Source organism: Ixodes scapularis, unplaced genomic scaffold, assembly GCF_016920785.2.
Source record: "Ixodes scapularis isolate PalLabHiFi unplaced genomic scaffold, ASM1692078v2 PGA_scaffold1__304_contigs__length_218370807, whole genome shotgun sequence".
NCBI lineage: Eukaryota > Metazoa > Arthropoda > Arachnida > Ixodida > Ixodidae > Ixodes > Ixodes scapularis.
This window is the reverse complement of record NW_024609846.1, coordinates 170,487,339-170,513,390: the sequence shown is the minus strand read 5'-3', so window position 1 is coordinate 170,513,390 and position 26,052 is coordinate 170,487,339. Positions and strand designations below refer to the sequence as shown.

The following is a 26,052-nucleotide window of genomic DNA, read 5'->3' as shown; positions in this document are numbered from 1 at the left end:
ACGACTCCTCACCGAGACGCTAACCTGTTCAAACGACATCAAACCACCCTCCGACAAATTCCCAGCTGTTTTTTGTTGCTGCTGTTGTATTTATTTATTTTTGAAGCCCAAACAGGTCTGGTTCCTCTCCAGGAAAGTTATCTTCCAGTCGAGGGTCCTTGCCCTGCTAAAAATACCGCGTTCACACACGTGCCACAGTCCACTTCTGAAGAAGAACGACAGCGAAAAAAAGAGCCGTTCTGTTTTTCTTCTAAATTGGCTATCTTTGTTGGAGTACCGATAAAAAAAATGAGTGACGCAAAAGAGGACGACGGTCAGGCACGACACGTGTGTGCGGCTTCCTGTATCTTGCGACTTGTCGGTCCCAAATCAACAAACGCAACGCGGTGGCGTGGTCGCGAGTGACTTGCGTTACATCGTAAACCGATACACGCACGCAAATACAAGCACGCACAAACACACGCGCGCGCGCACGCACGTACAGGCACACACAAACACACACACACACGCGAACACACGTAAAACATATCCAAAAAACCACACGCACGTGGACACACATGCGCGCGCACACGCATGCATGACACACACGCACACACGTCATTAATGGAAAAAATAGTTGTTTTAAAACCACAAAGTTTCAGCTAATGATCTTTATTTTATATTTATTGGCCCCCGGGATTCCACAGAAGGCGCGGGAAGAACGAGCAGTAAAAGTGGTCAAACCGTTCCAGTGGGAATTTGAGGGGCAATAAAGAGCGGCGGCGGGACAAGAAGATTGAACAGCTGCGCTGTCTTCGTCTATTTCCACAGCGTGTTTCTCGCGAAGCGCACCCGCAGAGGTGTATGACGTCAATATCTCCTAAAATGTCGACGGCCGCTTCTTTATCAAAAAACCGTGATGTATCCCATTCCTTTAATAAATACGTTTTCTCACTCACTCCCATGGCAAGCAGATGTATAAGAAAGGGATCTTGTTCATCCCTCGGTAATTCTGATTCCGACACCGATAACCTAAAAACTTTTTATTCTTCTAAAGTGAATGTTGTTTTGAGGAACGTCTCTAAATATTTTTCTGGGTCATTCGTAGTCATAGTGAACGAACAAAAAATCATCACACAAAACCTGTTACCACATTTCATCGCGTTTTTCTCGTTCCGGTGTCTGTTGCTTTCCTTTTTCTGTGTGTATTTTGCCAGAAAGTGTTCATGCCTATTCCTATTCTAGTGAATAAAAAGGTTAAAAAGCGCGAACAAACGCGGTTAATAAAGAAACACGGACGACAGGACAGGCGCTTCATTCTCAACTAGTTTTTATTAACACCATTGTCACCTAAATATATACACATTGCATAAACCACATCGGATTCAATCGCCACAATCAGAGCCGACCTTCCAGAAACACCATCTCACTCTGAAGCAAATACAAAGACGGAGCGCTGACGCAATTGTTTTCTTTTTTTTTTATGTAAAATGCCTCTATAATTTCTTTTTCCGTTTTTTCCTTTGCCTTTCTGAAAAACATTGTGCCAGTCAGGTCAGGTTTACACCCCCAACGCCTACAATGGTCAGCAAGATGGCTGCCCGCGTTGTTGCGCACACACAGATTATGTTCTCGTGCTCTAGCACGAGAACATAATCTGCGTGTGCGCAACAACGCGGGCAGCCATCTTGCTGACCATTGTACTATCATTGAAGCAGCGCCCAGTCTGGCCAATGTAGACTCTGCCACAACTAAACGGAATCTCGTGCACCACATTGGTGACGCACGCATTATATTGCACCGCGTGTTCCTTGGAGCACGGTGCTTTTTTTCTACCTTGTCGACATCGGACATATCCTGGCAAGTTTACACAGTGCCGAAAAAACCTATCCTAGTCCCACGAGGGACCCATATCATTATGAAATAAATAAAGACGCAGAAAAGAGAACATTCAAGCCACACACACAGCCTTTCGGTTGACACGCGGGAGACTAAATAAATACATTTTAGGTACCGTGGACACACAGCCGAATGTCGGAGGCATCCTAAATTATAACCCTCGAAGGCCGACCTACGAACCTCGGTTTTCTGCAGGGAAGATAATCGTCTCGTCGCTCCCCTCTCCTCCTAAGCTGCGAGGGCAGCCCAGATGGGACAAGGTAAAAAGGGGAGAGGGTACAGGAAAGGAGGAGGCGGGCAAAAGTGGAAAGCGCCAAGTGTACGTTAAAAAGACACGGTGTTTGCTGCAGACGATAGGGAGTTTTAGGGAACCGTTTTTGCACGTCCGATACTGTACGATGGGCCCTCCGGTACCAACTGCGCATGCGTTACCACAGAAGACTCATATAGGGGCAGTTCGTACCGGAGGGCCCATCGTGCCGTAGTGGGTGTGCAAAAACAGTTCCCTAAAACTCTCTAGTAGGAAGTTTTAGGGAAACGTGTCTGTACATCCGATACGGTACGATGGGCCCTCCGGTACCAACTGCGCATGTGCGAGTCTTCTCCGGTAGCGCATGCGCACTTCGTACAGGAGGGCCCGTCGTACAGTATCGGATGTGAAAAAACGGTTCCCTAAAACTCTCTAATGACGACAGAATTCTCTACGGACACGCCTCGGGAACATGTTTGCTTCACGCATTTGCATGCTCGGAACATTCCTGCAGACAGTCTTCGTACGACCGACGAGACAGTCATACGAGGAAGGAACGCGCCTCAGATAGCACACTGTCGTTTGTGTACATCATTAGTGTGACTTTAAAGGGGCCAAGAAATCAATTTTGGGCTGGGATGAAGACTCATAGATTAGAATCTTACTAATCGCATATCGTTTAGTGGGCAAAAACAAAATTGATGTTTGGTACGAAAATTTGAAAATATATCGGACTCTTTCGTACCTCCTCTTCTTCGAAAGATTTCCGCCTCTTTCGCTGTGATGCGTCCTCGGAACCCAAAGCACGTCAGCCGAACCCAGCTCACGCAATGGAAGCAGGAGCACCGCGTCACTCGGGCGTACGCGGTCACCAGCGATCGATCTGTCGACGAATGTTTGGATTTGCCTTTGTAGCCAATGACTGTTTATCATCGCTTATGAATGACAAGTTTCGTGGTGCGCTTAAAAAGAGACAGCGGAGGACAGGCCGTGTTCCAAAATTTACTCGATCTTACTCCAGGGTAAGGGTTTTGTACCTTGGCGTTCCAAAACCTACCCGCGTCCAGCGTTTTTCAACCTGTGTTGTCACGTGACACGACCCGCCGGAGTAACTCGGATCCATTTGAGTAAGATTTGGAACACAGCCTCGAGGTCTTCGTACCGGTGCCATAACACGTCACGACCCCGTGATTTCTCATTTCGCTTTTGAGTTGAGGAGAAAAGCTAAGGAGGGAGAAGTGGAAAAATCGTTTCAGGGCCCCTTTTAAGACTGGACTCCATGGGGCGAAAAAAACTGACGATGTCGCCCGGCGGCATTCGCTCGGCGCGTAGAATCAGAACAGTTTATTTTGCGTCGCGCACGAAGCGAACGTGTCGCCGCGCCCCAAGTTCGACAAGTTTTCGCCGCATATTCCCTCTGTGGACTTCCGCCTTTAGAGTATGAGGTGTTGCTCAGTGAGCCTGTCCTGCGTCACGGAATTTACGAGCTAGGTATATAACTTAAGACGTTTTATTCCAAACTATCGCTGCGCTCGCACCCAAAAAACTCGCGCTTAACTTTTTGATCACGCATGCCTTCATACCGACGTCGCTACACGCGAGTCAATTTATTTGTTCCCGTTCCCCGCATAGGCGGGTAGCTGATTACTTGACTCCTATGCGTACAGCCGAAATAAAAAAAAAATAGCGCTGCAAATATTTGCGTTACAAGGAAGATATCGTAAACACTTTTTAGGGGACGCGAAAAATAGAGAAAGAGTGCGAGAGAGAGAGTGAGAAAAGTACTACCGTCTTTTCCGAACTATAGTCTGCCGAGTATACATATCCAAAAGCTGGAATGTTATGTGCTGCAGATTATCTACGGGTGCACACGATACTAATATTTGCTTTTTTCAAGATCGTTCGTTATGACGACGTATATTATGAATAAACAGGCTATATAAATTGCGATTTCTGTATTACACGAGCTTATTTGTAAACTAACAAAGCAAGTTTTTTTCAACTTGTTTTTCAAGGTGAGCTGTGTACGAGAAGTTTGTTTTACGAACGGGCTACGCACTGGGTGCGGACTATCTAAGGCATACCTCTTCCTTTTACCCGAAATCTTCCCACGCGCGCTATGCACCGATTACGGACTACAGCCCGGGAAATGGCTAGGCTTTTTGTCTCGGGACGTTAGGCCTAAACTAAATCACAACAAAAATATATATAAAAAATAACACTAAACTTTAACGGATACATAGAAGCACCCACCGTAAGCGCAGTACGGGTACACTGGCACACGCAGCTGACACGATGCCGGGGTCTTCGAGAAAGCCTCAAAGGTAGCTCAACGGTCTTTCTCGTTCGTTGCGCGCGTTGACCGGGGGACTCAACGATTTGGACGCATTCGGAGGTTGACTCTCTGGCCCAATCGCCACCTAATCCTGAAAAAAGAACCTATGGTGCAGTTGTCCCACTGCACACCATACATAAGACAAGCTGCAGTCCCCGTCTGAGGCGTGTTTTTTTCTCGTAGGGACGAACCCGTCACGTCGGCCATCCGAAACTTGTCTGCAGAGCGAAGCATATATAAAGCAAACGATGGAGGGATGTTAACGGCTGTACCCTTTGTAACGGTCGGTAGCTTGCGCCACCTAGCCTAAGCCTAAAACGACGAACATACGATTCCTCCCGCCCTTCTAAGACCAATTTTCGCTGCTTCCCTTGACGCATGTTCGCAGACCATTCTATCACACGTCTCTAGAGAACACCGTGTCTTTTGTGTGACGTATAAACAGTGTGACTGCGACTTTAGTAAGACTTTTTCTTTTGATTATTCATAGGGATAGTCGCATGCGTCATATTTTCTCACCGTTCTACTATACAGTTTCCTTTTTTTTTTTTTTTTGTACTGATTGGGACAGTTTTTGAGAAATAGTTTGCTGTCAAATGGTCGGCCTACACACCGGTGTACTACCCACTCGGAATGGCGTACACGCCACTCTTTCACTGCGTGTACATATGTGAATACTTAGTTCGTTTGGAAAAGTTTGATATGCATAAAAGCCAGTGAAACATGTCAAGTGCTCATCCGCCTGTTCCTTTTTGTTTCGCAGTTCCTCACGTGTGATTTTATTTCAAAAAGAAAAATTCTGCTATCGTGAGTTTACTTATTTCCATTATATACAGACAGGGCGTTATATCCCTTGAACACTGGACGATGAATTAATTAGACAAAATAGCAAAACTCAGGGTTATTCTCTGCGAAAGGCACATAGGTTTGTAAATTGTTTCATTTAATTCCTCGGGTGCACCTAACCAATGCAATGTATTGTTTTTGTCTATGTTCGCTGAAAAAACATAGGATCAACGGCTAGGATGTCTTCCACAATTAACTTCAACTGAATTAAATTGAATTTACCACCCGAATGGAGATCGAAAGACATAATAGTCCAGCTTCCCAGAGTTCATCCATGACTCCAACACACTCAGCAGTAGTCGCAAAAAAATACAAAAAAGAATAAGATATCTAGAAGAGATGGTAAGTACAACACAAACAAAAACGAATAACAACGGCTATACAACCCTTAACAGACATATAGGACAGAGTACATTGAAGATATGATCGTCAAAATATGCACGGAAATCACGACCCCCCAAAAAAGGCGCACATTTTGGTTCCAATCCATGATTTTCGCAAGACTGTCACACAGACATGTAAACGCAATAAATTATTCCCACCACAAAACAACCAAGTACGCGAGAAGGAGTTAGAGAACGTGTATGAATTTCACCGTAAATAAATATGTACTATATAGGGTTCTGCCTTGCAAAAAGATGCTAGTCTGTACCGTGGGGTAGGTGGTGGAACTTGAGGTCACTAACTTCGCGAACCTATTTCCTGCTCTCAGTGTTTATTCCTTACCGGGCTGAGCGCAAATCGGCATTCACTTAACGTGGGCGCAACTCAAGCGCCTAACATGGGCGAAAAAGAAATAGAGTAAAAGGGCAAGCAGCGGTGCAAGCAAACGAGCGAAAATTCGCGATATGAACACGGGGAAAATGTTTCTCTGGTTGCTTGAAGCTTTTTCTTTTTTTTTTATCGAGTGTCCATAAAAAAATAAGGCAGCGTTATCGTGAATGGCGTCTGTACACACTCCCATAAACTCTGAGGTAGTACCTACCAAGATATTAAAAATAAAGTTATCACGAACGCCGCGGATGGTCAGTGGAATTCTCGGTGTGCGTTGATTATTTTTTGGGTAAATATCAAAAACTAGATATCATAAAAAAACGTATATCCCGTAGAAAAATTCAGTCCAGTAGACATTTAGAGGTGGACAGGGCAGGGGTGACTCTTACGATTCTCCTTTTCAGGATATGTTACATCAAAGGTTACACAAATAGCCGAACCTTGGCACGAATTGCACTGCTTCGTTCTGACATGGTCACTGTGTCACCTTAAGAAACGCGTGTCTTGCTATGCTAATGCTTCTTGCTTTAAGTAATCGTGCATTTCGACAGCACGTCGAGTTGCACATCGGTTGTCATGGTTGTCTCGGTGACGACGCATGCTTCAATGATTCCAAGAGACAATATAATGGTCTAGTGCTGAAACCTTCCAAGAAGGCGTGTTCCCTGTGCAAGGCAGTCGCGTCCTCATATCTTGAATCCGCCCTTCTAATTCAGTATTGGTAAATGGAAAATAATGGATCGTGTGGTGAATATTTCATATCGAATGTATCGCTCCTTACAACCCGGGTAAGGCGGTTTTCATGTTGAACGCTTTATTTTGGTTAGATTACAAACGTTTTGTTACTTTACAAATTTTTGTCACCACCGTGTATGCCTCGGGTGAATTCCTGACCGCCGGTTTTCAGCGGATTGGCAAATGGGTAACGCAACGGCAGCTGCCACGCGCTCGCTGGGCGACGCGCGTGGCAGGGCCACTGAACACAACGTTCGACGGCTGCCATTTTGGTCGAACAGATCGCTATTACCCCTCATTTGTCGGCTATTGGCTTCGAGTTCCGCAGTCGATGGCGTGGACGGGTGTTTTCGGTAATTCATCCACAGGTTTCTGCGGCTTGTTTGGTAGTTCTCATGTTCACACTGCACGTGAAAAAGTAACATCTACAAACTGCTGATATAGTGAACGGGGAGGCCAGAAGCGCGATACCTTTAGGGCTGGAAGCTGCTTCGATTGCTAGAGCTACCATGCAGAAGCAGCACCCTAGAAGGTCTTGGCTTCGTCATGACCATGACCTCGTGCTGCGGTACGCGTTACGGTCGAGAGTATCAAGGGTTTTTTCTGGATTAACAGATATTTTTTTATTGATTCGTGAGCAATAGATGCAAACTGCGCGACAATGTTAGCGCGAAACCGGCATCTGCCTTTTTCTGCGTTTTCCTCAAAGTACACTTATAAAAATCTATTTTGACGTACTGGGGACCTGCTACCCCTTTGCTATTACCTTTATGGCAAATGATAGTGGATTTCTGAGGACAATTGATTTCTTTTGTCGTCAGTCTTGGCTCACCGACAACTGGGAATAGGCAAAAGCATGCTTAGATATTCTAGGAACTTCTTAACACCCGAAACGATTCCCATTCCTGGCTTCCTATGAACTTCTCAAGCACTGGCAACCCTAGGGACGTCCTGCTACCTCTCTGCTTTAGTATGTCTATATGACGGCCTGCCATCGTTACCAATTGGGTTACAGCTCTGAGTGGGGAATTTCTGTAACACTAGTAGTTCGTATGAAATGTGCTCGATTTTAAAAGCATCAATCAAAACTGGCGATGGCGTGTTTGCGATAACAGTGCTGCGCATCGGCGTCGACCAAGACCAAAACGCCTCGACCGAACCCTATAGAATCCCGACCCTCCTAAGAAGCTTTCCCGAGACGGGTCCACCTTCAATAGTTCTCAACATTCCCGCGCATCCCAATAAAATTGTGTTGCTTGCTTGTTTAGAGAGCCTTGAAGTTAGCAGGCCTCAACGGGCGACTTGTCTCTTAGCTGCAGATGAAAAATTTAGCCAGTGCAGTACAACCGCTAACCTCGGGTCTTTGACGTGCACCACACAGTAGTGATTACACGAACGCGTGCCAGTACGAAACTCATCAAGATCGAAAAGGGGCAAGAGGTGGGGGTTCGCACCCAAGAAGTTCTGCAAGGCAAGCTTTCGCTCCACACTTCGAGCTGAGACGTATTAGCCCATACACTCGAGCACCGATCCGCCCCGCGCCTCCCGTTCTGCAGCGGCGGCGGTTCCAAAACCGCTCACTCCGAGAGACGGAAGTCTGCCGTCCGCTTCGAGCCACCGCCGCAGCCTTCAACTGACAATTTTCTCCCCGAGAGGCCAAAAAGGTCGCGTCAGGAAGACGCTCGAGGACTCTTCCCTCTACCAGAATGCAAGGACGTTCAAGGCCGAGGCAACACTTTCGATCGGTCGGCCGCTCGCACGATGATGTTTCTCTTTGAGCGTTCGGTCTTTCTTTTGTTATTTTCGTTTTATTCGACCTCAGCGTCCTCGACCTTCCGCGGCTGCGACAAGAAAAGCAAACATCGTTTAACCTGCAAAAAAAAAAAAAAAACATTTGCGGTGACACAAGTTTTGTCGTGACATAAAGACGGCGTACATGTTGATGTCAATTCTACGACAGCGCAATCACTAAATTACAGGTGACTCGAAGCGCGAGGAATGAACAGTCGTTCAGCAAGGTTTTCACGAGTCCTCGAACACCTTGGAAACCTTTCAATATAATACCCCTCCCTGCCTTACGAGATCTCGTCTCTGCTCCATCCCATCAGCGGGTGCTGATTCTCCTCTTCTTTAAAGAAGCGCGTTCTGAATGCCTTTGGAGTGCCCGTAAAATAGGGACAGCCATTCTCGACGATTCCAATAAACATTGAAAACATTCGGATTACGATTATAAGAGCCGAATATGACCTAGCTCGAAAGCTGCGAACAAATTAATTTAAAATCTTCAGTGTTATTGTTGCTTATAAAATCGTGAAATTAAATAACTTCAAGCTAATTTCTTTATTACAAAATACAAAGCGCTTCACAAAAACAAAAAATCCTATAGTTTTGTGCAATAAGATGTGTTTTAAAAGAAATGGGGCCACTTTGAAATGGGCAATTTTCGCACTGTCTGGCGCTTTGATAAGTCACGGTATGTCATCGGAGGCTTTCCAACGCATTAACTGAACATTCATGAGAAGGGTGTGCCTCAAGACGTTTCTGCTCCTTCGAGCTTGCTGGTGGCGTGGTCAGGTTTTGTCGCAGTGCACATCTGGATCCTCACCGCAATTGTGCGATATCTTTTCATGTAGTTTCATCGAGCACAGTTCAAACAGTTGGCATGTAAAAAATCTCAAATATCAGCACTTGAAAAAACAAAATCACCACATTGCCCATTTGTTTTGCAATGTATGGGCATATTAAATTCGCAGCTTTTGAAGTCTGCAGGTATTTTTCCGGAGCGTCGACATTGTTCCTGCCCTAAATATAAGTAAAAAAGTGAAATATTTGAACACGTTACTCACTTGCAGTCGGTAAATTATCTTGAAACTAAAGACTTCTTTCAAGTTCACAACATGGCTTTAGAAGATATTTCTCATGTGAGACGCAGCCACTATCCTTCACGCATGATCTTTATCGTTATATTGATAATTAGTATAAAACTGATGGTATTTCTTTTTTAGATTTCCCAAAAGCCTTTGACAAAGTTTCCCACGAACTCCTTCATAAATTAAAATCACTTAACATTGACTCCTGTACATTAAATGTGATTCATTTTTTTTAAACTAACGGCCTACAATTTATTACAGCTAATAATACGAATTTTTGTACTGTTCCAGTCAGCCCGGGTGTTCCACAGGGCTCATTGCTTGGCCCGCTACTCTTTCTTACTTACATTAATAACTTGGTAAAGAACTTGCCTTCTTCTATTTGCCTGTTTGCTGACGATCGCCTAATATACCGGAAAATAACCGACATATCTGACACTATTCTGCTACAATCTGACCTCAATCGTATATCATTGTGGTGTACTGAAGAAGGAGTCAAGTCGACCCCGAAACATTGGGAACTGTTGTTTCTAAACTTTTGGTTTGAGTTTTCCTTTTTTCTTTTCGAACCAGTAACTAATGAAATTAAACGATGAAAAATGTAAATTGATGAGAGTGTAACGAGCTCAATCCGTGTGCCATACAATTATCATCTTAACAGTAATCCTCTCGGTTCAGTGTCTGTTTACAAATATTTTGGTGCTCATATAACGTCTAACCTTTCTTGGAAGATTCATACTGAATACGTAATTAACAGTGCTAACCGTATGTTAGGATAGTAAAAAATAAATTTCTTTCTCGCTCCGTCTTCATTCAAACTAACCATGTACAAAACCCTAATCAGTCCAAAATAAGAATATGCTGCTACACTGTGGGACCCCGCTCACTCGTCACTAATTGTTCCTATTGAATCCATTTAAAACCGCTCAGCTCGTTTTATGTTGACAAACTATCATCACACTGCCAGCGTTTCTACCATGAAAAGCACTCCAGGTTTGCCGTTACAAATTCACCGCAGAAATATCTCGGCTGTGCGTTTTTTCATAAAATATTTCATCAAAATGTTACCCTCCGTTATTACTCCGCCTTTTTTTTATATCCTCGCATTGATCATAGCCATAAGCTTAATATTCCAAATTTTAGAACTTCGTTATTTCAATGTTATTTTATGCCTCAAACATCGACAGCCTGGAGCCACCTTCCCGCCTCGATTGCTGACATAACTGATATCGATTTGTTTAAACATAATATTACTAATATGCGCACTTTATATTTAATATTTTATAGCTCTCTCCCCTCCTCAATGTACTTACCTCGAGGATATTTTAAATAAACAAATAAACACCGATAAATAAAGGAATAATTCCCTAAGCCGTAAGGCCCGCTTCAGACGGGGCAACTTTTTGAGCAATTTTGAGGTTGCTGGCGGGTTGTTTCCTAGCTTTCCCTAGACTGACACGAATTGCTGAGGTCGGGTCCGGCTCGAGCAAGCAACGAACTCGGAGCAATTCCAAGACGTTTGAAGCGGCTGCAGCCAATCAGATACGCGATATTTTCACGTGACACCCCCGTGGTGGTGATGATGACAACTAAAGATTTGGTTCTGGTTTGAAATGGATCGTTTTTGGAAATAAACCTTTTCAGAAAGATGAGTTAGTATTCTCAACACCATTCAAAGATATAAAAACACGTTTTTAGCGCCTAGCTGTGCGTCTAAGTAGTGCAAACAAAATCAAATTGAATGATGATGATGACAAGTCGTAGCAATTCAGTTGCTGCGTGTGAACGCGGGCGGCCCGTGTTTCTGGTGTTGCGACGTCAAGTTGCTAGGCGAAATTGCCGCGTCTGAAGCGGGTCTAAAGGTCATCGTTCGATAAGCATCTATCCAAATAGCAGCCGGGCGGAAATCATTCACTTCCCACTCACTTTTATGTAGTACCCTATCCAATTTACTCAATCTCTTTGGTTTAAATTGCTGCGGTTATTTCATCGGACAGTAAAAAGTTTGAATGACGACTGATCGTTGCGGTTCATCGGTGAAATGTCTGGAGTTTAACTGTAGGAGTTTTAGGCAATTGGTACAATTTTTAGAGAGGTGGAAGGGGGGGGGGGGGGGGGAGACACTCAACAGCGCCGATATCATTAAGCCGCGGTTTCACTACTAATACGTCAAGAGAGTCTACAGACACTGTCTGTGGCGTTCCTCGCATGACGCTTCTGCCACATAGGTCATGCAAAAACGGTCTGCGCACAATATTCCAAGCATGCATAGAACGTGAGGAGTGTCTGGAGCGTGCCCCTCGTAGGATGTGTGAGAAGCGTGACGGCGGCTTTGGGCAATTCGGGCATTGCCACATCCCTCACTATCCAAGCTGGAAGGTGTCCGGACCGCAAGTTCGTCTGCTTCGTGTACAAGGGTAGCGATGATGTCAGAACGCAAAGTTTTTATTGGCTGAATGAAAAAAAAAATAGTGGGTAGACCTGGAGGCATCTAGCATTGACTGTCCTTTCAATCAGAGCCAATCAGAGTTCGGCGTCGTTCTGACGTCACTGCAACTCCCGCGCAATAAGCAGACGACTTGCTCTCCTCATAACAGCCGGCGTCGCCATCGCTCAGGAAGACTTCCTTCGTCTATTTTAACCGCGTCCGTCATGTGGATATGCCTCGCGAGCGCGCACGCCTCCCTCCGCCGAACACACCGTTTGCAAACGAACGTAACGCCGCCTTTAAGACAGCTCGTAGTCCCCGTCGTCCGTTTCTCGACTCTGGCGAGCTCATAAACAGCCAAGCCTCCGAGTTTCTTTCTGTGCACCTCTCGATTAGCGGCGTTAATTGCACTTGCCGAAGGCCAATGCCCACCTGATCCCTCGGTCGGCGCTGCCGAGTTTGTTACTTCTTCTCCGGCCCGCCGGCAGCGAGCCAAGAAAGGGATTGGCTCAAGGATTACGGCCGGCCGCTGTTAAGCCACTCAGAACTCGAAATAGTGGCTGCCTGATACGCGCGATACAATCGAGAGTAATACCCCGGAACCGATTCGTTTTCTTTCGATCACTCGACGCCTCGACCGCGTTGATATTCATTAAGCCTGTGGGGTAGTTTATGTTTTCTTCTTTTTTTCAGTCGGAGTTTTTTTAGAGAGCCTAAATTTGAAACAGGGACCAACTCAAACCATGGAGAGCGCCTACTAAACATTTAAGATAATTTTTTTTTTTTGGGGGGGTGGGGTGTTTAAGTGTCATGTTTTAAGATCAGGGTTGAGCAAATGTTCGTATTTTCAAACAGTAGTTTAGAATGACACGCTATTTTATATCGTCATCTAAATGAACTGCGAAATTCGCACTTTTCAAAATGTTGATCGCGGCGGGTTAGCCCCCTTGAGTGCGCTTCTCCTCAAGCAGCATTACACTGCGGAGAAGCAATACGCCCGGATCTGACACCGCGACACTTTGAAGGCGAAAAACACACCTTCAGTGTGGTCTGGGACACGCACGCGCCTAATGCATAATAAAATAATAAAGGAGAAAACGTTGCGATGGTTGATATTGACATTGCAGTAAAATATTCAAGATTTTACTCTGGCTATTATGCCAGGGTATATGTTAGGCAGCGATATTCTAACAACCTGCGTTCATTATTTGTGTTTGTTTTGACGTAGAACCACGTCTTTCTCCGCGCTTGGAAGGGGGCGCAAAGTTGGAGAGTCGACGTCACAAAAACTTGGTCGCGGAAGTGACGTCACGCAGATAAGATCGGAGCGGCGCGCCGCCTGCTTCCGAGAACCGCGCAGTGCGCACACGCGTCCTTTCTGCTGGCTTGCTCGGTTGCTCGCTTCAAGGCGACGCGCTCCTGTCTCATAGAAACGGAGAGAGACGCCGCTCCGGCAGCCGTGACTCCACAATCTTCGCTTATCGCTCTGGACAGCGGCTACCAGCGGCCGAGCCAGCCGAGCGGCCGAGCTCGCATGCTCAGCGGGGGGCTGCACATTCATATTGAAAGCTAGCGCTATGAGTAGCCAGCGCTACAGCTAGTGCTAACCGATCACAATGAATAGCTAGCGCTATTCATTATGATCGGTTAGAGTAGCTATGTGCTCCGCTTAGCGGCTCTACGAGCAGTAGCGGATGGAATACGAGTGAGAGCAGCGTGATACAAACCCCACAACGTAGCCACAAACATATTTTTACGTCAAACACAAATCAAAAACGCCATCGGTACTCCCAATAGGTTAATTGAGATATCTGCAAGGTAACCGCCGACTGATTGCTCAATAAATAAATAATCTGTAGTGGCCAGGTACCCTGTAAGTACGACACTTCAAATAGTCTCCCAACACTCCATCAACAGCAGTTTTTGTTTTCCACAGTCTGAGTTCAAAGAGAATGAAAGCCGACATGAAAACTCAAAATTGTCTGCTCCAAAAGTGGGATTCTCTGCTCCAAAACCCGTTTTTCCTCGCTACAGGAGCTGCTCCAGATCACCACTTGTCAGTTTCACCACTGCAACAACCATGAAGTTGGGACGTCGCGACGACAGTGACCCTTTCGCCCGCTCGCCTCTCTTGCTAGCATTTCAACAACCAACCGCCAGGATCGCGACGTCCGACAGCGCTACGACACGATGGCTCCTGTGACGGCATTTGTTACCACTTTGAGACCACTTTGGATGGACGAGAGGGATAGGACGCTGAACAAACCAGTCTGAGACGCTTCCCCGGCACAGCAGTTGTGTTGCAAACGTAGCCCATAAATCACGTGACCCCAACTGAGCAGCTGGAAATCTGGGCACACTGAAGTTTACAGCAACGCCACTGCCGCCTCGCGGAACCACTCCTCGAACGGGTTTGGAGCATGCGTTTGAACGGAACGGTCGTGTCGACTACTTTTCTCTGCCGACGTCACTGTGGTGATTCTTGGGGAAACAATACAAAAGTGAGAAAACGCAATTTGGCCGTACAGTTTAACTGAAAGTTTCAATTCGGTACGCTTAGAAGTCGAGCAATCCGGCCTGAGTGTCGTTCCTTTCCTGGAAGTGTGATCGCCAAGCTTGAAGCTTCAGTATCTCAAACAGCGTATAGTAAGCTGCAGTTCTGAACCCTCACTGAAACAATCTCCAAGAGCGTGCGATATTCAGTGCAGGTTAGAGGCAGATTGTTCGCTTGATGCGGAGTTTGGAATTCCTGCATTGCCCTTTTTTATCAAGTGAGTTCTTTCCTTAAAATAATACACTCCAATATTCCGAGGTGTCCAGGGTTCTTTTTTCTACCAGAAAGATACCTTCGACATCACCCTATGCTATGGTACCAAGCCGTGTTTGCGAGAGGATGAGTAGCCGTACCTCGTGTCACCATTAAGCCATAGCGCAGTCAAAAAATATGAGAACCCCAAACATATACTCACAGACTGACTAAAACACAGCGTCTCGGCGCACTATCCGCGCTTGATGGAATAGACCCTTTTCAAAAGTTCATCAAGCAACATTGGCGGTCGCTATAAAGGGAAAGAAATTGGGTAGTTAAATGGGGGAGGAAAGCATTTTCTCGCGCTAGGTGGCGCAAGCTACTACCCGTTATAGAGGGCATAGTCAATATAATCTATCCACCTATTCATGAACATGAAGCGCGTGATTGGACCCGAGTCCTCGCCGAACGCTGACGTCAGAGCTCGTGTCCAATGCAGGCTGAGGATACGTGATCGAGCAATGGCGGACAGACGATGGCGCGGACTTCTGAGAAGGGTTTATTAGCCAGAGGTCGGCACACGTGAACAAAGATGACGTGGTCGTGACGTTGTGCGTTGCACGCTTTTTCATTGGAGAGTTTTAGAATAACGTACGCAATTTTAGCGCACGCTAGCGCTAAACTAGCGCTAAATTTTGCGCTTGCGTTAGCGCACGCGACGCATGAGAGTCTTAGAATAGCGTTTCTCCGCCGCGACGCAAAACCCCAAGCATCTTGCGCTTGAAACGCCACCAAGATGCAGTCACCACTTTTATTTCACACATGAAATGTTGTAACTTGAGAAAAAACAAGTTTTTTGGTCCAGAGTAACATTTTACATTTGTTTAAACGGGGAAATGCGACGCGAGCGGTCGACCGGTCGTGTCCGCCGCATGCGTCGCCTCGGCAAGAGTGTACTGACCTTCGCCGATAAATGTTCCCGCGTCGCAAGCATCAAGTTGCCGGTGATCGTTGCCCACCTTACGGGGTTTTCCAAACCGAGGGCAATGTCGTCCCGCGTTGAAAATCACAGTCGCGAAGATGCCGCCGACGTCACGCTCACGACGCCCTCAAAGCGACCGCAGCCATGCCATGGTCCTGGGGGCCGCCATTTTTTTAACTGTGCTCGTCTTGGCTTTAGCCAACTTATCCTCACGAATCCTCCTTGGAGGAGCGCAAAGACTCCTTGCGTACGCACGCAATTTCCGAGAAATAGCGCACGCTAAAATAGCGCACGCAGAGCGCGAAACGTGGTTAGCGTTCGGCGCATGCCCAGTGGCGACGACGCTATTCTTTGCGTACGCAAAGCTTTAGCGTGCGCTATTCTAAAACTCCCTATTGAACCTGTCCGTTTGTAGCGTTGACTGCTTTCTGGTTTACTGCGAGACGAAGTATGACTGAACACTTTTTCATTGCAAGAATGGGAAAATCAGACAAATATTGCCGCTCCACATGGATGGAAAAATAAAGAAGTTAGCAGGAAACGCGTCGATAACCGTACAGTTAGACAGCCAGACAAAAATTAACCGTTTGTTTGTTGATACTTTGATTTGTTTTCATCTCGCAAATATAATCTAAGCAGGACCGTTAAATAAAAGTCGCGTTCTTAAAATAATTTTTACCGTGCGGTGCTAGGTTAGAAGTACTATCCCCCAGGGCCACGACGCGCGCTCCTGAGCTCACCATGTTCAAAGACGGGCTTCCCCTTAGCACCCAGCCGCGGTGCGGAGAAGCAGGTTAGCGAGGTGGGTCGCACTACGCGGCAGGGCTTGTTCGATGACGTGAAGCTCTGACTTCGCGAAGGCCACCGCGTCGAGGCAACAATTCCAGTAGCACCATTTAGAATTTAAAAAAAAAAAAAATGACGTTGGTGAAGTTAATTTTTTTTTCCTTGCTGCAACGCTCACGTCAAATCAAGCGAAATTAATTAGTCGGATCTATCTCGTTCAATCGGGACATTATATTGAGAAATATTATTAGAGTATCATAAAAGCGTACCATGTTTTTGTTTGGAAATGTAAGCGTCCTGGTAACAAGTGAAAAATTACGCGATAGGGAACCGATCATGTTGCAAATTAGCCTCGCGTAATTTCAATTTGCAACGTGATCAACATCCACCAGCTCGCCCGCACACTCACTGTATTTGCGATAGGGAAGGACAATTGCAAAAAGCGAAATTATGCGGGCGATCTGGTTAGAAAACATCATAATCTAAACCCCGAGATATTCCTCTTTGGCTCAAGGTTTATATTATGAGGGTAGGATTGTGGCATTCTAACGAATGACATTTATTTGAATGACGCTCCCCCCACGACTTGTTATTGAACAACGTTCAATGGCAACGTTATTGAACAGTGCACGGCGACCAAAAAGAAAAGAGGGAAAAGGGAGACGGGAAGGGGGAGGGGGTGATTTCGTAAAGTGAAACATGGGTCATTCCATGTCAAACGGCCCAGACGTATCGCTCGACCCCCTCCGATTTCTAAAAATATTAATCCATTTCCTTTTGCCGCAATGTCCGTAGCCATGCTCTGAAATATGTTTGGCGAAAAAATTTTTTTGATGACGTGAGCGCGGTTTTAACTTTTAAAAACAGCTTGAAACTAGGCATGACTCCCTTGCAGCTGAAAAGACGGACAAGGGGAAGCGGCAGAAAACTCTCTTCTTTCTTTGGACCTAATCGTGTCAGCTATCGTCGCCGGTGGCGTGCTGTGTGGCGTTTGTGGTGCAAGAGTTCAACTTCAAAAATTGTTTTCTCGCTTTAAATAAAAAGTTACTTTCATTAAACTTCCAGAACCAAAAGAAAATCAACTGTTCTTCCAAACCCACCATATTGTGTATTTTTTCTTAGACCACCTCCGGGTGAAATAAACGGCTGCTTTTGCGTCAAAACGCACTCTTCTGCAACTTCAGGATTTTTGTTTACTGCGAGATATTTAATTGAGCGGTTTTAAACATTTTTTATAGATTATATGGCTGCAGGGGCAGCCGGTAAAAAGTTATATTAAGTCCTGGGAGCAATTAGATACTTTTTTGATAAAATAACAAAAATGATAACTTTTTCAAAGTTTTTTTAGTTTTTTTATATATATATTTAAATTAAACAAAACTTTACAAGCCCAACCGCATTGTAAGTCGAAAGCCGTGCAAATTTAAGAAAAAGTATTGTTGGGTGTTTCACTAAAAAGCTGATTTTTCATCAATTATCGAGTGATGCCTAGTTTCACGCTGTTTTTAAAAGTTAAAACCGCGCTCACGTCATCAAAAAAAAAAAATTCGGCAAAAATATCTCAGGGCATGGCTACGGACATTGTGGCAAAAGGCCATGAAGTTTTTTTTTAGATCTCGGAAGGGGTTGAAGCGCAACGTCTGGGACGTTTGACATGGAATGACCCACAAGTGGTCCGAGCGAGCACAGCGAATACATTAATGTTTAATTTCTATTTCTAGTCTTAAGGTCATGACTTTCAAGTAAAGTTTAAAAAGCGCCGAAACTTACCGAGGGCACTCTGTGTCGTGTAGCCTGACTCGGTCCCTGATATTATCGCCACTTTTCGAACTCAGAATTAAACCAAGTGGTGCAAGTAACCACAGTGCCCGGCCAGGCAACAGAAACGGTCCCAAAATAACAGCGCAAGTACGGGGTTACACACAAACACAACAAACACAAAAGATTTTATATTAAGACATGGATAACCAACTCGCCCAAGCCGCCGTTTTGTACAGGTACGGTCCACTCTTGGGCAAGGCGGACTAACTTGGAGCTGCTGCCCTCAAGGGCATAATATTTACGAGCGAGACGAGCGTCCACCCTGATCTATTAATACCAGCGATAGTAGAGCTTAGGCCTGTAGATTACGTCTCAAAAAGATGCGGACAGAAACACGGTCATTCGATAAGGCATAGATCGATCAGGGTTATCGCATCGAACGTAAAATAATCGTCTATCGTGGTCGTTTCGTCGAATGGTCGTATTCGGCGAAACGACCCCCTTTCTCTTTCTGCTGGCAATATGGGCCCTGTTCTGTTCTGTAGTTTGCGGGTGATGATTTCTCATAACGTACTGCCACCAAACCCGTGGCCAAGCGCCTATCTCCCGAGTTCCGACACGCACTCGATAGTATCCGCTGAGTTACAACATAACATAATATTACATCACATAGCACAGCATAACATTACATTACATTACATAACTTTTATTGTCCCACAAACATATAATGTTCATGCAGTACTTGAGAAAAACGCATTAGTGCCATCTGTTTTTATGCAGCCGTGGAGAGCACGCGAGTTGGAGGGTAAAATTAGAATAGTTCAAAGAAATCAGTTCCACTTAAATTGATCAGCCAAGTGAGCGAGCAATTAAACCTTTTATTGTGAGAAGTACAAGCTGTCAAGGGGAGGGGGAGCCACTAAAGTTGAAAACCTGACTGTCTGCTACTGTTTTACAACTTCGGCGAGGGAAGGGACAAGCTGAAACAACAACGCAACTACCATATTTAATAACTTTATTATAAAACCATTAAATGGTTTTATAATAAACCCTTTAAGAACGGTAGTTCTTTTTTATATGGATTTTCTACGGTTCATGATCCGAGCTTTGTAGTTCAAGAACCATGAGAAACTGCATGCGCCCACTGAGAAACCATATATCAGTTCGCAGAAGTTATAAGACCGCGTCGCGAGTTCCGGAAACAGAGATATCAAAAGTAAAAGATAGCGTTGAAACACGACAAGATAGTATGACGGCTTTAAAAAAAACAGAAGAAAAATAATCATGTTTGAAAATGAAACCGAGCAACATGTAGTAAGCTTAGCTCTGGAGACATCGGAGATGCGGTAGGCCTGGTCGAGCCAAGAATAAGGACGCGAATTTCCGCTGTTGTTTGTTTCCCCTTTCCCTCGAAAGCAAACAGAGACGAGGCGACGACCTCCGATAAAAGGCGGGCGTCCGTTGTATCATTCTTTGTTTCTTCTTCTCCATGCGATTATACGACCGTATTACACTCACGAAGGACACTGCCCGTCATATCTCCGGCTCTAGCGCTTCTTTTTTTTTTTTTTTTTTTTTGTACATCATACTTCTTGTTTTTGACCTCCTTCGTCGCCTTTTTCCCCACTGTTTGTTTTATTTTTCTCTCCTTTCTTGATTTAGGGTGAGGGGGTGGGGGATCATAAGTTTGGAGGATCATAGTGCGGAACGAAAGCACGGAAGTACAGGAATGTCTTGTATTTGCACAGTAAGCCTACAAATGCAATAGTTATTTCAAGAGGAGGCTTGAACGGAGATCACCGAGAACTACACCATATGCGGCATAAACATTAAACAAAAAACAAAAAAAAACCTGGATCAATTTAGCGCTTGCATGACCCAAATCTACTAACTATATAATAATTTATCGGATGATTTCGTTAACGCGTTCTAGTCACTCAAAGTCTAATTAAGAACGATAAAGAGCATAGTTAGTCCCTGTCATCTTTTCTTTTTTATAACGAGATAACCTGCGATAATGTCTGATAAGAAGATTTCTATACAGAGTCCAGGTGTCAGTTAACAACGCCGTGCCGTTCTGAACCTGGCAATGACTACAGTTGCAATGCCTTTCAGAGTCACCGCACCCTATGTGAAGTTCCGATACAATCCCCGAGGGTGCAAATGAGTGCTGCCATAAGGGGAATTTCGGGAAGATCGGTGTCCACATGCACATGTGTTCAACAGGCAGACAGTTTTCGTATGGCCGATGTAAGAGGATCGTCATGCAAGGAACGTCTCAGACACTGTCCGCAGATTCTCTTTTGCATTATGAGTATGACCTAAGGGTGGAAGATTTTCACTCCGACAAAAAAAAACTGCCACAAGTTACAAGGCCGTGGCTCTCAACTGTCTGCCGTGGAAATGGAAACTTGTCGTTGCTCTATCATTTTCTTCTTTTTTTATTTCATTCGTTCCTTTTGCTTATCTTTTTTCTAGTTAATTGATCAATTGTATATACTGTGATTCCAAACCCGTAGACTTTGGTACCATATCTCAAGGAACCTGAGTGGGACTCAACTAATGAGACATGATGAGCCCAGATTCCCTCCGATCATCAACAAGGATGAGTACTAAGATACTAATGGCGAATTCGCGTGGTCAACCGCCGGCAACTTATTTTGCCGGAAAACCGGCAATAGTGTTCGCGTGGTCAGTTTCCGGCCGGCGCGCTCCGTTCGGGTGGTGGTTCTCCGGCAGGCACCGGCAACTTTCCGGCGCTTTTTCCGCCCGAGCTCCGAACGGCCGGGCGAGTGGGCGCCAGACTGTATCCGGTGTCGTCACTTCCGAAATGAGAGAGAAGGTCAGTGAGAAAAAAATTAACGAAAGAACGAAACTGATCTGAAGTAACTTTAGCAGCCGCTACGAAAGTCAATCCAAGTCGTTGGGACATGAGTGACGGCGGCGACAGGCTCTCGCTAGCGGTGTCGCGCGGGCAAGAGGAGAAGTAAACTGCCACCGTCTGGCGTTTCGTGTTCGGGTGGTGAGGGTCACGTGGTGTGCCGCCGGCGCGTTTCTGGTTGCCGGTTCCGCCGGCTCGTTCTCGCCGGCAACTGACCACCCGAATTCGCCATAACTGATCTCTCGATTAAAAAAATATATATATATATATTTCGTTTGAAAATAATGTAGTAATGTAATGTAAAAATTGCCGCATTTTGGAAAAAATCGTAGTGGTCCAAGAGGCACCCTTGAAAACGAACGCTGAAGGTAAAGTCCGAGGCGCTAGAGTCGACCTTGCGAGATTGATACCGAGCCCAGAATTAAGGTACGTGCCCCGATTAGCTGGAAAGCCGTTGCGAAAAGGCGGTAGCCTAAGTTTGATTTCAAGCGCCTTTGACGACGAAAACGAGCAGACCCGCTCTGCGATTGCGACACGAGCGCCAGTGCGTTGATCGGCACCGGTAGTGCTTTATTTCGTTGATTTGCCGAGTAAGCTCATCAATAAATCAAAAGTGGTATAGGCGGACTTTTAACCTCAGTAGGTCAACTGGAAGGCATTTCGGGCAATTCGCACTGAAAAGGTGCACACCGATTCATTAGCGAACTTATTTTTGAATGGCACTAACAGAAGAGTAATTTTTGCACGCAGCTCATACCGAGAGCACGTCTAAATCAATCAAAATGTGACGAAGGGGGAAAAAAAAAAGACAGTCTTGTTTTTTCTTTTGGTTTTCTGACAAGTTGTTTTCATTAATATAAATGCAAAATGCGCCCCATGAACTATGGGTATGAAGAATATTAGGCCTAGGTAGACGTCAGCCCACAGAAATTTCGCGTTATTTTTTTCGTTTTATTTGTCGATCCAGGTAATGTCATAACCTCAAATGTTCGCATTATATCACCGCCCATAAAGTCACATCCACAGGAAGCTTCAGATTTCTGCGACGCGTAGTTCGTTTATTCGGGCCGAAAAACGGGGTTTTATTTTCTCGATCAGACACTGCCTACGTGCCTTGCATCGTGTGAATATAGAGCTGCCTTTTCTTGCGCTGCTTCCGGCTGTGACTAGAATAAAATCACAATATTTGATATACCCCAATCACGGTCAGTACGAAATATTAAAGCCGAATTTATGACTATGTATGCTGCGTAAAACGAACGGCGAGAACTGAACGCTTTGACGCTAAGGAAGTTGGCCAACAACAGTGATAACCTAACTGATCCATACATAAGTAATTAGCTTTCGACGTCCATGATTAGTCACTGCATAAGTTATAACTGGAGGGCGGCTGGACTGGCTGCACCATGACATAATTGCCGGCAGTTTATGGTGCATAAATAATAATAATAATAATAAACTTTATTGCTTCTCTTTGAGACTAGTCAAAATTAATGCAGGTTCGTCAAAGCCATCGAGGGCTTGTGGGACAGAACCTAAGTTGAGTGACATCGAGTGAAGTATTAGGAAAAGTTAAGCATCGCAGTAGCATCAAGAAAAGTATTAAAAAAAAAAGCTGGAGCATCGCATCGGTATCAAGTGAAGAAAAGAACACAAAAAGTTTGAGCGTCGCAGTAATAGTAAGTGTGCACATTTAAAAAATGTTAGCTTTGTCACAATCTTGAGAAAAGTTCGTGAAGTTTCAGAGGTTGGTCATGCGACACCAGAATGTCAAATGTTTTACATACAAACAGTACGTACTCTGGAGCACCAGTAAGTATGATCAATTGGCTCTAGTATATACATATCTATCAGTCTTCGGTCCTTTCGAATCACAATAACTTCACAAAGTTTAAAAAAAGTAAAAAGTAAAATGATACAATGGTACACCATAAATAAATATTAAAAAAAAAATGTTGCAAAAGAAAAAGCAGGGTCGTTTGGTCTTTTAAACGCGACAAAAACCACAACCAACAAAGAAAGAAAGACATAATAATAATGATGATAATATTAATGTCCTTTATCGTCCAAACAATGCTGGGGTAAGCGAGGGAAAAGAGCTGTTTACAAAAACGTATCGCGTCAGATGCTCACCGATATCTTGTTAAGTTCAATATTTTTGACGCTAAACTGGTTCAGAATGATCGGAAGGGCGTATGTTAATCTGTGACGGCCATAATTTGTTCTAATAAACGGTACTCCCCACGGTTCCAAACTTCGTCTGAGATGTGTATACACTTGTTCCGTTAAATTAGCTAAATTTTCGGAATAGCGACTGTTAATCTTGTTTTCTTTTCTTTTTTTCAATTAAGCGGTATATATACAAATCATAAATTTTCATTATGCGGAGTTGATGAAATATATTTTCTGTTTGACATTCAGTTGCATCATAGCCGATCCTTCTCAGTATATTTTTTTCTCTAATATGAAATCAGAGCTCCTCTCGTTTCTTATCAAATGACATTGGTTACTTCGTTCTGTGGTGCCTCAAATGCAAAGCGCATTCCACTCCCCATGCTTTGTTGCGATGAGAACCTGGGAAAGGTTGACCAGAGGAGGTTTCCGCCGTGGGTCGTGAAGCCATCCGTGGGTCGTGAAGCCATCCGTGGCTCGGTAATATATACTGCCAAACGGTCAGTGTTGTAGGCGTTACCAAAAAAAAGGTAACGAAACATGCTACTCGTTACTTGCAAATCAGAGGAACGCGCGTTACCGACCTATGTTACCTCGAAACAAAAATTAACGCATTACTTTTACCGATAAAAAGTAGGGCGCGTTACTTTTTTTATTTGTGAATTAAAACGTTTCAATGTTTCAACGTTAGAAGTATCCGTAAGTGACATATTAAAAAAGAAAACAAAAAATGAAACATTATGTTTACGGAGAAACTTAACCTTATTTTTTTACGGTTCTGATTTTGGAGGTGTATATGGGGTAAGTGCAAGAATTCGTACAACTTGGCGCCTAACAAAACAAAAAAGTTTAAGCTAATTTTTTTAGTTCTTGGGAAGAAGACGTAACGAGTAACGTAACTACGTTAACCTTTACTGGAAATGCGTAGAGAATTTTAGGGAACCGTTTTTGCACGTCCGATATATTACGGTGGGCCCTCCGGTACGAACAGCGCATATGCAAGTCTTCTGTGTAGCGCATGCGCAGTTCGTACAGGAGGGCCCATCGTACCGTACTGGATGTGCAAAAACGGTTACCTAAAATTCTCTAGTAACGTTCGTACGCTATTCGTTACTGTTTTGAAAAACGTAACGAGTACTTTAGCGAAAAAAGTAACCCGTTACCGCCGGCACTGCGAAAGGTGAACTGTTCACAAACAGGCCCGCGTTTGTCTACCACGCACTGCGCGTGCGCGGAGAGCAGATTCGCACGGAAGGTCCGTTCGTTGTGCAGACGCGTCCCATCCCATCGGGGTGCCATGGCGACGGGGGCGCTGGAGAAGAAGAGGCCTCAGCCCAAGGAGCAGACGCGGCTGGTGGTCCAGCGGGACAACCCGTACCAGGACACGCACCGCAGCTGGGTCGTGTCCGTCGCCTGCGCCTGGAACTTCTTCTGGCTGACGCTCATCAACCGCTCCAGCGGCATCCTCTTCGTCGCCATCCTGGACTCCTTCAGCGTCAATAGACAAGACGCCGCCTGGTCCTTCAGCCTCATGGACACGCTGGCCAGCTTCACGAGTACGTGCACACCACCACAATAATGATGTGTCGCGTACAACGAGTCCGGCGTGCAACGTTTCGTGTGTCCGACGGACATCTTCGCACAAACGTCCAAAGACGCCATCTAGGAGATGATAGCTGCAGATTGCGTGTACGGCGGTCTAAAGGATGGTTCGCATATCTGCCTTTGGGGGTGACCCAAAGCCGTCGGATGGTTCACATATTTCACCACCAAAGGCGTCGGTACCCTTTCTGACTGCTTAGACAAGATGCGCAAGATCACGCACTGGCGCCGTCTGTCAGGTAGTGCTGGAACACCTCCGACCGGAGTATTCGCCGTAGGCATGAAATGATTCTGACAAGAGAGAGTTATGGTAGATCGTTTAGATGACTCCGATGACGATATCCGATATTCCGCCATTGCGCATGCATCATTTCGTTATGGAGTATTGTTATCGGAGTTATCGGAGGTGCAGGAACAATCTACTAAAGCTCTCTAATGATATAAGCGACCATTTCTCATAGACAGTGCGTAGACTTGATCTCGCAAATACTGCAAAGCCTTCAGTCTATAGTTTACCAATCAAATCGGAAGACGGCGCTTCTGTCTGTTCTGTCGTCGTAGGCAGTGAATCACACTCAAACGTGAATGTATGAACCGGCCTTAAACTGTTACAGGTGGGAAGGAAAAAAGGCTCGAGGTACACCTAAGCACTTATGAGTTGCGAATGCGAAAGCATGCGTACCGCTCTTCTGCTCCCGTGTTTTGTTCGCGGAGTAATTCCGTAGGCCGCGAGCGCGCTCTCCCAACTCTCCTCGCAGCTCTGACCTTGGACGCTTCGTGTTACAGGCGCGCTCGCGGCACGGACACGCAGCGCCATGGGGCGGCGGTCGTTGAAACTGACACGCGCAGCGGCCAATAGGAGCCTCGCCGACGCGCGCCGGCCAATGGGACCGAAGGCGAAATCCATCAGCGTTACTCCGCTCCTTTGGGGGTTCGGGGAAACTAGGTGCCGTTGTCAAGGCTCTTCGCGTGGTTTCATAGCTGGGAGCTGGCTTCACTTGGA

At 45.3% G+C, this 26,052-nt stretch overlaps 1 protein-coding gene across 1 annotated transcript in view; it reads left to right on the top strand.

Moving 5' to 3' along the window:
* Positions 1-26,052, top strand: part of LOC8031796 (monocarboxylate transporter 13) — a 66,108-nt gene that overhangs the window by 7,733 nt on the left and 32,323 nt on the right. The window contains exon 2 of the mRNA XM_042290401.1: positions 24,720-25,003. Within this exon, the coding sequence (XP_042146335.1) occupies positions 24,745-25,003 (259 nt within the window). The 5' untranslated portion in view covers positions 24,720-24,744. The remainder of the gene's footprint in view (positions 1-24,719; positions 25,004-26,052) is intronic.